The sequence below is a fragment of the Nilaparvata lugens genome, chromosome 4 (assembly GCF_014356525.2).
Source record: "Nilaparvata lugens isolate BPH chromosome 4, ASM1435652v1, whole genome shotgun sequence".
NCBI lineage: Eukaryota > Metazoa > Arthropoda > Insecta > Hemiptera > Delphacidae > Nilaparvata > Nilaparvata lugens.
In genome coordinates this window covers 30360411-30373833 of record NC_052507.1, presented here as the reverse complement: position 1 = coordinate 30373833, position 13423 = coordinate 30360411, and the positions used below count along the sequence as shown (strand labels likewise).

Genomic DNA, 13423 nt, shown 5'->3' with positions numbered 1-13423 from the left:
AATTTTAACTCTGATTGTTTATGTTTTAATATCTCATGTTATGTAGAGAGGTTTACAATCTCATTATTTGGTATATGTTTTATATGTTGTATACACACCACTAGACTTACATAATATTTTAATGGAGACACGAATAATTATTGTTGATAGATTTGCAATGAATTTATATTATTGTAAATGTAAAATAAATAAAGTGCAATACTTTTGTAAAATTGGTTTTGATTTGCATACCCTACCAACTTATTAATTGATTGAACTGAGTGTTGAACTTATACTGTATAGTGATACTTTCAAGTCTTTTATTGGAGGGGATACTGTGATGAGTAGTTCTACGTTGTATTATGTAATTGGGATTGTGCACATGATAGGTCGTATCTTAAGGAAAAAGGTTCCTTTGGATTGATATAAACCTGTAAGTATTATACTAGGTAGTTGACGTTTTCATAAGTTTTACGTGATATTGGACTACCCCGTACAGTTTGAATCAGAGCTGTTTTGAAAGTAGGTCTTCAGTATTGAGGGATGCGGATAGGTATGCACACTCCAATTGAAAACAATGCATCAAATCTAATCGTCCGATGCGTGCTGTCCATCCGATGACGATCTGTGTGCGCCTACCTTCAGACTATAGTAACTGTATTACCCACAGTATGGCCATTGACCAAATTAATATTATGGTACAGATCCGCCATTAAGATTCTAAACAAACTTTATAGTCCTATCTTATTGCATTGGAAATTTGGAGCTTTACCGATTGAAAAAATATTTTGAACTTCCGATAAGTTTGGTATAACATTTTCGAAGGGGAATTGATTATACTTTAATATAGACCAATGAAGTTTATTTAAATAACACTAATAACGCTTAAACCATCAATTTTTTGCTTTCCTCGGGCTCCTAGCGGACCATTTTTTGGAAACCACTGATCTAGATAAATATAGTATGCAGAAAGATAGATTTCAATTTAATTGTATTTCCTCATCCAATTTATTGGTTTAACCTTCTAATAAGCTGGTTTTAGATTCAGAAGCTAATCGGAAGTTCAAAATATGTTCCCAATCGTTAAAAGAAGTGATAATTTCTCAATTTCCAATGCAATAAGATAGAACTATAAAGTTTGTTTGGAATCTTAATGGCGGATTTGTACCACGTGATCTAGCTAGCTAATCAAATGCGTGACGGTCAATGGCCATACTGTGGGTAATAATATTTACTGTACATTAGACCATTACACAAGATTTAGTTCGGTAATAGCGTTTCAAAAGATTCGGAAAATTACAATTCAGTTACGAAAATTGATATAATGATGTTGATTTGAATCGTGATGATAATCTCTAAAAAATATGTCCTGCGGATTGTTGGGATGGATGCATGAAGCACCATTGAGGCTACATTTTTCATCACAGATGTTAAAATGTAGACTAGGGAACAAGAACTTGACACATTTATTAAGAAATTAATTTGTGTCTTTGTCAATTAGCTTGTCAAAGTAGAAGCTTATCACTCGTGAATCAAACCGTGACTAATGAATTCAAAGACGAGTTACCTGCCACTAAATTATTAATCTACTATGTAAACTGAATACCTACAGCTTTCACCCAATTTACGCGTTTAATTCACAGTAATATATTCAGTTTGAAAAAGCAAATTAGTATTATGTGGAGCATGAAACTGTTAAGAAACACAGTTGAAGATATCCACTATCCCCCCACGCTTTTGCAAAGCTTGGTCTATTCGATCCACTCTTTGCTCTGCCATTCGTATAGGAGAACATTGATGACACTTGTTCTGGTTGTAGTGTTTTATATATGTTCTGATCTTCATGTAGGTGGAAAATAGTCATGCTGGTCCATGGAAAAGTGACCAATTCAACTTTGTGTCAGTCCAGGACGTTTGTGTTGTTCTTAATGTGAGTACATCATACATTTTTATTGGCATTGTAACTGTAATGATAATGCTGTTCAAATTCACAATGATGAGTTTATTATACATAAAACCATTATGAAAACTAGACGAGTTTTTCTAGAACAAATTCAATGATTTACTCTTGACTTAATTGTTGTACCTCCGGTTGGAGCATAGTGCATCTATGAATAGCCGCCATCCCTCTCTATCCTCCGCCATTCAATAACCCATAGGAAAAACATTATTGTCTCTTCACGAATACGGTACTGCCAGTATCTACCAATAGACTGCTCACTGAGATGCGGTAAAATGTGTCAATATATAACAAAATTCAATTCATTGAAGAAACAAATAGGTTCTATGAATAAGTTTAGAATGTTTATTCACTAATCCGTAATAATTATATATCAATATATTATTTACTAATAAGCCTATATCTTAAGCATAAGCCTCATAAAAATAAACATTAAAAATAAATATTTTTTTTGGCCTTAATTAATTAGTATGAGTGTTATATGAAAATTATGGTAATCGAATTGAATTTTTATTCTCAATATACAATATAATACACATTCATACATTTATAATATTTGGATAGAAATCGAACTACTTTTGTAGTTCAAAGGCTTATAGCCTACCCACATCCTTACCGTCTCACCTAGCCCTACAATCATTCCACTTGAACTTGATAATAAATTGATTATCAATTTTATATTCATTCAAAACCATACCTTACCTTTCATATTTTCCACTTCCCTCTCACTTATGTCCATTCAAATCATTCTATCTCTCCATCCGCTATTATTCATCATTAATGCAGATCAGTTCCTCACTCAGTAGTTTATATGCATTTTTGTCATACTTACTCAATTGCAGCTGTTTTCCATGCATTAAATCAAGCCGGTAAACAGCTGTTTGCAAAACAAGAAAACATGTGATTTTCATTACAGCATACTATACTGTAAAGAGATCATATGTTCTCTTTACAGTCGAGTATGTTAGGACTCTACTGAATCCTAATAACATCTGGGTAATTAATATATTAACTCAAATAATTAAAGAACTCATTTAAGGAGTTTCAAGTTATAAGAATTCATCTGAAATCTTATAATTTAGGCCTTTATATTTTATTTGAGCTCGAAGGGTCTGTCTGTTATGAACTAAGCGCTACGGGCTAGGTCATGTTTATAGAATGCAGTAGCTCGAGCAGCAGCAGGTAATGGTTTCTGTTTCTCAGAAATATAATTCTTTCTCATATAAGTATAACAGAAAATATTGTACGTAACTTGTACGGTAACGTATTTACCGCATTCGTATGATAATTCTGCCCTCAACTACGTTTCGGGCAGAAACAATCATACTTATGCGGTAAATTATCGTTACCGGACTTGTTACGTAAAGTACTACTATTTATTAGGTTAGCACAAACAATACAACAATCGGAAAAGAAAAAACAGGATATTGCCCAAAACTTCTTAAATTTCCTAATTTAGTTTCAAATTGTTCGAATATTAGGCTATAGCCTAATACTATATAGTCTATGTCCATTAATATATTTATTTAATGAATGATACTTTATTATGATTTATGATAATTTATTTTAATTGTATTTGATTATTCAATTCGTTAGCATGGAAGTGTTATTTTTTTGATTAGGCTACCAAGATTAAGTGGTTTGTCATAGGTCTTATCGGACCTTGCAATGTAAAGATCTATGAAATATCATATGCATCAGAACAGATTAAAAAGTCTCCGACCTAACCATAAATATGACAACTATCGTTAACAAGATCTGGAGTATGTTTTTGGTCATATTCTGATAGTAACTCGCTCAAATTTCAGCCTTTTGGACGCTTATTATATTATATTACAGCGGTTTGAGTCGATGTCAGCTCAAGTCGATGTCAAGTGCTGAGACCGCGCCTGTGCTGCGACACCACACCAAAACTTATTCAATAATAATAATAATAAAAAAATTGCCTTCACCACTATACAGCTATAAATGAAAAATATGTGGAAATAGTCAACCATGCAAGTGATAAAATCACGTCCGCATGATGGAGTACAGTTAGAGAGCAATGCAGTTAGACAAGGAACAAAACAGAGACAGAGAAAGCTGGCAGATACAAATTTAACAAGGAAAATTTATGAAAAATTAATCTAATATTAATAATTATTACTAATAATAATCTATTATTCATCACGCAGGACGAAAGAAAAACAAAAAAGTTTTCAAAAATGATATCGAATAAAAAAAATGAATAGGAAAAAAAACAATTACCAGAGTTTAGGAATATAACGGAGAAGAATACTGAGCCAGTCAATAGGAAACAATTAATTCAACTCAAACACTTTTTTAAGAACTATAAAACAAACACTAAAACATTATTTAAAACTATTTTGAAGTGTTTAGAGAATATATTAATGAAAAAAAGAAAAAAATAACATTAATCAGTTTTGGCAAAATTAGAGCAATAGATCACTCGTCACTGGAAATTAAATCATAGGGTTGTACATGGTTTCAAGATCCTCTCGGGTAATACTTAGTAGCCATTTCTTGATAATAGATTTAAGCGACTGTATTCTATCACGAGACCTGAGAACTATTTTGATATTATTGGGTAATTGATTGAAAAATTTAAGTGTAATAAAAAAATGACTTGCTAAAAAGAGTGCAGTTTGGCCTGACTCCTCGTAGGTTGTGATTTACCACTGCTCTTGTTAAATGGGTACCCTCAACCAAATCACAATAGTCCACTGTTACACCGTCATTTCCACTTACCAGGTAAAACATGGACAATACCTTGTGGACATACATTTATGTCTCAGCGGCAAAATCCCAGATTGGAGAAATAGTGGAAAAGAGTGGTCTCTATAACCCACGCCAGCAACTTCAATTCCAACTCTGTTGAAGCAGTTTAGGCGCAAATAATCTACATTATTACTCGCCATTCAGAGCTGAAATCAGTTGACTGTTGAGGAGTTGGAATTGAACAAGTCTGAATAAAAATACTGGAAAAATATTTTCCAACCACAAATTACCGAGATGAAACAGATAATATAATGTGACCTCATTAAAAAAATTAGGTCACCTCCATAGTGCCGGATACAAAATGGTGGGCCATTTTGTTAGTATACTTTTTGGTCAGATTACCAACCACACACCTAACATCAAATTACCATGTGTACAGTATATGAAATAATGAAAAAAATTCTCTTGCTAATACAACAGAAGTAGAAGCTTTGCCTGGATCGCTAATTTTCTATGATCGCCAATTATTATATTTTTTATGTTATTTTGCAGAGGTTTTATTTTCGTAAACTCTTCCAAGGGATTTTCTCAAATCAATGTATTGAAAGAAGCTGATAATGACAAAATCAATTCAATGTCTGGTAACACTACAAGTAAGTAAAACTATCAAGTACTGTAACGTACCCGAAATTTGTATTGTTATTTTTCTCTATTTCAAGTTTTTTAAAAGTAATGTGAAAATGAGTAATCTGTTGAGATGGAATATTCCAACTAACAAATCCACCTTGCTAAATATTTTTATCTTCCTGATACTCATCCTTTTTACTTAATTACATCCTTTAATTACATCCTTACTTTAATTTACATCCTTTCTACAATAATTATTTAAGCTCGCAAATCATCGGATTGCAAAATGTACAAATTTGTAACTGGAGGCAGTGGCTCATCCAAGGGGCGCGATATAGCCTACCCAATTTAACATCCTATTTACACTAAATACAATGACACTCGTACTATTTCAATAAAAGTTAACATACTTTTTATATATTCTAGAGAGTAAAACCCCTTAGCCTCCCTTGAGTCAATCCAGGATTCGTCACTGACTGTATTGTCATGTTATACAAAATCTAAAAATCGTATAGCAATCATGTCGTACAAGCGGTGAAATTTGCATCGCTGCAACATGTGTCAACTCAGCGGTTCCACAGCTTCCACAGAGGGGATAAAGATTCTCACTTTTGCTATGTTCACTAACTATAACTAGTCCAAATTAAGCTGTAAAGTCAAAATTGTGTTACAGTTTCAAATGTCATTGTCAAACGCTGAATTGTTGCAGCAATGAAAATTTCACCCCCTACATTGAAACTGCTATAACAATGAAAGGAAAACTTGGAATAGTGAAATAATACATAATTTCAAAGAGAAGTCAATGCTCTACAAACCTACGATAAGCATAAGTTTTTATGATGCATTGTTGGTGAGTTATAAGCCCTTAAAGTGCAAAGCATTGTATAAAAACCTGTTATTTTAACAATTACACACCTTCAAGAGCGAATATCTCGGGAACTGTTTGGAATATTACAAAATTCCACTGAACAAAAAGTGTAGAGAATTCATCAAGCTTCATTTTTGAATGATTAGTTATGTCTGTTGGACGCATTGTTCTCAAGATATGAGCGTGGAAGCAAAACGCTGAAAAATGCAACTTTTAAACTACCCTCATCCCCTTAGCACATGACTTATGAATGGGGACTTTTGATATGTTCTCCTCCTAAATAGTCTCAATAAAGCTGCAAAGTCAAAAATTTTGTTTAAAGCATTTCCTCCAAATTCCTTTGTCAATTGGTCTATTGTTGCGCAAAAAAGGAGATTTCACACTCAACACTAAAGCTGCTACAAAAGGAAATTCGTGAATGTGTGAAATTATAAATCACATTAAAGAGAATCTAATGCTCTATAAGCTCATAATCAGCGTGGATTTTTCCCGTCGTTTTTCAAAAAGTTATAAGAGCAAAAATATAAAAAATTGGTGGCAAACGTGTTTTTTTTTCAAAAATGTCACACCTTCAAGAGCGAATATCTCGAAAACTAGAGGAGATATGAAAACAGTTGTGAAAAGATATGAAAAAACGAATATTGTAGGAAGTTATGTAAGCTTCAATTTGTTATATGTCAGTCAAGTCCTTAGGATGCATAGTTTTCGAGTTTTATGCGAGAAACCAAAAAATTGTACCTTTAAACCACCCCCACCCCCTTAGCACAGGTGGTAGGGGTGGGGACTTTTGATATGTTCACCTCCTTACAACTCTAAACAGAACTGCGGGGTAAAAATTGTCTTCCCAACATTACCCTCTATAACCTTTCCTTGACTGGACTATTACTAATATATATTAAACATGATATTTTTCTTAACTTAACTTCAGCATAGACAAGTTTTTAGTTGATTTGCATTCTTTCCATGGTTAATAGTGTTACTCAAATAAAGAATTTTCTTGTATACGTTTGTAACTTTACTTCACGATCTAGAAAGCCTAATCTGTTTTCTACCTGTCCAATGCTTCTGTAAAAATGCTCATTTAATTAAGTTGGTAGCCAATTCTTGAATAGCATCTTCTCAACCGAAACCTATGAAAATGGTTTGAGATGAACTGATTAATTAATTGCTGAACACTTTCCAGAAGTTGGTGGACAAAAAGGCTTCATACCAGTGCAGTGTAAAGCTGGAACTGCCGATGGCATGTGCCTCACTGGTGAGCAATGCTTTAGTAGAGGAGGTCAACTGGGCAAGGCTTGCCGTACTATGGACTACTATTGCTGCTCTTGTCAGTATATTTCCAATAATAATAATTTAAAATAGGCCTAAGTTATGTAAAATATTAAACATACAAAAATATTGTATTAAATATACTGTCGCTTATCCATTGGAGATCTTAAGAGGTATTTTTGAATCACAATATTTAGTGAATGATGAACAAATAAGAAATTTAAAAATTGAATGAATATGAAATTTCACAAAAATATTTAAAAATTAAATACAGTACATCTAGATAAAGTTAATTTGACATCAAGAAATTAGAATGATTTTTGTCATCTAAGAAATTAGTAATGGAAAAATCATTGATAAATTGAAATAAAATTAGATGAACGTTATAATGAAGGTTTAGGCTTCAGTAAATAATACGAAAGAAATTAGTAACTAGAAATTATCCACTATGCTTAGGTTTAATTATTCATCTATAGGCTTCATTTACCGGTCAAGCATAAATTGAGATCACTTGAAAATTGATTATAGTTGCGTTTTCAAAAACTACAACACATGGGTTCTATTAATTCCTCTTGTTTTACATAGTTTACATAGTTTATTCCTCTTGTTTTACATAGTTTACATAGTTTATTCCTCTTGTTTTTACCATCTTAATTTATATATCCTGTTGGACATTGATTTCGAAGCTCCTTCAACTGTGCATTATACTATCTATTTCTCTGAATGTTCAAACCTTCCATTTCACTTTATTCTTCTACTTGGGAAGGCTATTTCAACTTGGTGCATGAAAACTATGAAAATAATAATCCACCTTCCCAGTGATTGTATTGAACGAATAGATAGGCAACCAATATTCTAATATTATTTAGTAAATGGCAAAAATATTGATAGTGAGAAACATCTTCATATCATAAAATATGAAGATTATTATAGCTACATTTAAGTTTCCACCATACAATGTTGATAATTTTAAATTCAAATTCTATTTATTCAAACTCACAATATTCACAAACAGAATCAATAACAAATACAAAAAGACACGGCTCAGTTAGATAAAAAAATAATTAAAAACTAATAATAAAATAAATACTGGTATGTTTTATTAAAGAGAAATTTGTGAATTGGAATAAAAATACTACTTGCAGGAAATTAATAAAACAATATAAGAATCTTTTAATACCCTTTATTTTAAAAAAACTTCAAAATAGTTCAACGACTAGCTTTGACCCCAACTTAGGTCATTTTCAAGTTGAAATAAAATCGACCTAAGTTAGGGTCGAGACTAGTCGTTGATCTATTTTGAAGTTTTTTTTTTTAAATAAAGGGTACTACAAGATTTTTATATTGTTTTATTAATTCGTTCAAAAGTAGCCCATGTAAGTGAAGTGTTTTTACTTGCAGAAAGTATAATATGCCACGTTTGGAAGTAGGAATGAATATCACTTAAATTAATTTTGAATTCATGGATGAATGGAGAAAAAAAACTAGCAACCATTCACTCTCACATTAACTATTTCACTCCCTTGCACACTTTCCAATAACAGCTCATCTCATTAATTGTTAATTTTATTACTTTGCACTACGGTAGAACAGGATAGCTTTAGTAAAAAACGACATAGTTCATTCTTTGGAAAGGCAGTAAAAATAACAAACCACCATCGTTTATTTAACACACACAAAACAGCTGTTGTCATTGCCAACATAGGAAAACCAATGTATTTAAATTTGAACGTAGAATATAAAATAATAGTTCAGTAATATTAACTCACTATTATTTTCTAACATCTTCCCTCGTTCAAAGTTTAATATACCCATCCAATGACTCTGGCCTCTGGCGGTCTTCTTACGATCTCCCAGGTATCTTGCATCTGCAGGGCTTTCAGTTCCTCTTCATCAGCTGTTTTCCACTTTTCAGCATCTGGTCCATCTATGGCTTCTTGGAAATTTGATGGAATTTTCTTCTTGTAACTGGAATGGACCACACTGCAACATGGACATTGTTTCTTGGGTATACACTCACGATTTGATCTTCTCAATGTAGGTTCTTCTTCAGCCAATTGTGGTTGTAAGACATCGTTTTCCTCTTCTGCTTCAACTGCTTGTAGTTGTGAGGCATCTTCATTTTCTTCTTCTGCTTCAATCAAGTGTAGTTGTAGTTCGTTTTCTTCTTCTTGTACATTAGGTTCATCGATAGTTTCTTCCTTCCCTTGCTTTGGATTTTCTTCATGGTAGCAATCAAGCTGGTCTTCTTCTTCGGTTTCATCTTCATCAGATTTTCTTTCTTGATTTTCACGATTGCAAGTCTCACAAGTTTCATTACTCTTACCTAACATGTCTTCAATTGGTTCAATTTTCTCAATAGCTTTTTTGTGGAGATGACCTAAACGATCATGCCATAAATTTGTAGATACACGGAAAGCATTTATGCTGTCATGGTTGGTGCTTCTTCTCTTTCTCTTATCTCCTCTATAGATGCACTACCCCTGGTCGTAACATAGTACAGGAAACCAACTCTATGACCCTGGAAAACATCTTCATCAACATCTATAACTTTGCAAAACCATTCTTTCGTATGATAGTCATCCCTGTGTCATCTAACCGTCCTTCAGAAATTAGGTTATCTTGTAGATCAGGAACATAGAGAACATTATTACCATAGAGAAACAATAGCGTAAGTAGATATCCCATGGTATAGGGAATTTATGTCGCAACTTTTACTGTTATCTCAAGCCGATTACTATCGATTATTGTCTATATTTACTGTTTTGGTGGGGTGTTAGTGTATAAACGGCACAATTTGAGAGACTACCAGCGTCACACAGCTGCATAGAAAAGAACTATGTGAACTATCGGCTTGGGATAACAGTAAAACTTGTGACATAAACGCCCTATACCATGGGATATCTATGCTATCGTTTCTCTATGACATTACTTACCTAATTTTATGTCATAACCACCACATTCATCAGAAATGTGAATAAGAATGGATCCTTTGCCTTCAATAAAAATATTTTTTCCATTTCCAACAGTCACTGAGCCAAGCTCTGATGAAAAATCGATGAATAAGTCCTTCCGTGGAGTCATGTGATCTGATGCTGTTGAATCTAATATCCAAATACCATCCTTCTCATGTTTTTGTTTCCTTTGTGTGCACAAAGCCTTATATCCTCTGGAAACTGCAGACACAGCACTCTTCTTCTCTTCTGTTGAATGTTGAACTTTTGTAGGAGTTGACTCTGGTAATGATGTGCAATTCTTTGCAATGTGGCCTTCTTTTTCACAACTGAAGCAGATGAATCGTTTCTGTGGATAGTTGTTCTTCACTTGTTTCTTGGATTTTAAGTTCTCACTATTTGAATTTATCTTATTTTGGAAAGATACAGGAGGTGATTTGTTGAACCCTTTTTTCACTTTCAGTGCCCTAGCTTCATTTCCCCTGCCTTCATCATTCTTCATTCATTTCTCTTCAAGGAGTAATTTTGGTCTGACAAATTTTGAGGTTAAGTCGCCATCATTGATTCTGTATACACTTCTAATAAATTCAGCATAAATGTATCCCGTGGAAGACCCATCAAATAAAATGCTGCTATAGCTCTGTCTGGCAAAGAAAGTCCACATTTCTTGATTTTCTTATTGTAGTTCTGAATTTTACTCATATACTGCATCATAGACATCTCATCAGTTTTTTCAATATTCACTATTTCTTTTAGAAAAATAACTTCCTGGAAAATGTCATATGTTGTGCATACTTCTTCGAGAGCTTCCCACATATCCTTTGCAGATTCGAGATGGACGATATCGTCCAGGAACGAGTCTTCAACATGCTCTATGATAATAGCTCTTGCTTGTTGATTTATTCTTGTTCTTCGTTTTATTTCACTCTGGGGAAAAGCTGTTTCATCTTCAATCTCACGTTCTACGTCGTTCTTATCAATATGTACATATGGGCCAAAACCTTCTATTGCATCCCAAACACCTTTTCTCAATAGGTGAGCTTCTAGCCTAACTGCCCATATTTCATAATTTTCGGTATTGAGGTACGGTATACTTACGCGAGTCTTCTCTTCTGCCATTGTACGGTAATTGTGGATTGCACACTTCTTCTTGCTTTCACACAATTTACAAATGTTCATAAAACAAAACTTCTTCAAGCATAAAATTATTTCACGTAACCGTTTACTCGTAGCCGAAAATTATGAAATTATGAATTAAGTCTCATAATCTGTTAGTTTTAATACTTTGCACTACGGTAGAACAGGATAGCTTTAGTAAAAAACGACATGGTTCATTCTTTGGAAAGGCAGTAAAAATAACAAACCACCATCGTTTATTTAACACACACAAAACAGCTGTTGTCATTGCCAACATGGGAAAACCAATGTATTTAAATTTGAACGTAGAATATAAAATAATAGTTCAGTACCATTAACTCACTATTATTTTCTAACACTAATGCTTATTGCAAGCCACCAATTTAAACTAAGACACATTACATTGCAAAATGCCTTGATCATCTCGACGAATGAATATGCTTTATCATGAGTTAGGATTATGATCAATTTATTTCAAGATCAAGATTTCAATTAGATTTAGGCCTAACTGTCATTCTGTAACACTATAATATATTTTGTAAGTCGCTACACATTTTACATTGTCGAAAATATTTGAAAAATGAATATTGTAGGAAATTATGTAAGCTTCAATTTGTATATGTCAGTCAAGTCCTTAGGATGCATAGTTTTCGAGTTTTATGCGAGAAACCAAAAAAATGTACCTTTAAACCACCCCCACCCCCTTAGCACAGGTGGTAGGGGTGGGGACTTTTGATATGTTTACCTCCTTACAACTCTAAACAGAACTGCGGGGTAAAAATTGTCTTCCCAACATTACCCTCTATAACCTTTCCTTGACTGGACTATTACTAATATATATTAAACATGATATTTTTCTTATCTTAACTTCAGCATAGACAAGTTTTTAGTTGATTTGCATTCTTTCCATGGTTAATAGTGTTACTCAAATAAAGAATTTTCTTGTATACGTTTGTAACTTTACTTCACGATCTAGAAAGCCTAATCTGTTTTCTACCTGTCCAATGCTTCTGTAAAAATGCTCATTTAATTAAGTTGGTAGCCAATTCTTGAATAGCATCTTCTCAACCGAAACCTATGAAAATGGTTTGAGATGAACTGATTAATTAATTGCTGAACACTTTCCAGAAGTTGGTGGACAAAAAGGCTTCATACCAGTGCAGTGTAAAGCTGGAACTGCCGATGGCATGTGCCTCACTGGTGAGCAATGCTTTAGTAGAGGAGGTCAACTGGGCAAGGCTTGCCGTACTATGGACTACTATTGCTGCTCTTGTCAGTATATCTCTAATAATAATAATTTAAAATAGGCTCAAGTTATGTAAAATATTAAACATACAAAAATATTGTATTAAATATACTGTCGCTTATCCATTTGAGATCCTAAGAGGTATTTTTGAATCACAATATTTAGTGAATGATGAACAAATAAGAAATTTAAAAATTGAATGAATGAAATTTCACAAAAATATTTAAAAATTAAATACAGTACATCTAGATAAAGTTAATTTGACATCAAGAAATTAGAATGATTTTTGTCATCTAAGAAATTAGTAATGGAAAAATCGTTGATAAATTGAAATAAAATTAGATGAACGTTATAATGAAGGTTTAGGCTTCAGTAGAAGTCATGGTGTAATTATTCATCTATAGGCTTCATTTACCGGTCAAGCATAAATTGAGATCACTTGAAAATTGATTATAGTTGCGTTTTCAAAAACTACAACACATGGGTTCTATTAATTCCTCTTGTTTTACATAGTTTACATAGTTTATTCCTCTTGTTTTACATAGTTTACATAGTTTATTCCTCTTGTTTTTACCATCTTAATTTATATATCCTGTTGGACATTGATTTCGAAGCTCCTTCAACTGTGCATTATACTATCTATTTCTCTGAATGTTCAAACCTTC

General features: G+C 32.9%; 1 protein-coding gene across 2 annotated transcripts in view; it reads left to right on the top strand.

Moving 5' to 3' along the window:
• The first annotated feature begins 394 nt into the window (after positions 1-394).
• Positions 395-13423, top strand: part of LOC111048009 (chymotrypsin BII) — a 62007-nt gene continuing 48978 nt past the window's right edge. Inside the window, exons 1-4 of one of the 2 annotated variants that reach the window (XM_039427322.1) lie at positions 395-412; positions 1829-1909; positions 5210-5310; positions 7336-7479. In XM_039427322.1, the coding sequence (XP_039283256.1) occupies positions 1842-1909; positions 5210-5310; positions 7336-7479 (313 nt within the window). In that variant the 5' untranslated portion in view covers positions 395-412; positions 1829-1841. Of the gene's footprint in view, positions 413-1828; positions 1910-5209; positions 5311-7335; positions 7480-12574; positions 12785-13423 lie in introns of those variants that run through there. The other variant, XM_039427323.1, reaches the window with a different exon arrangement.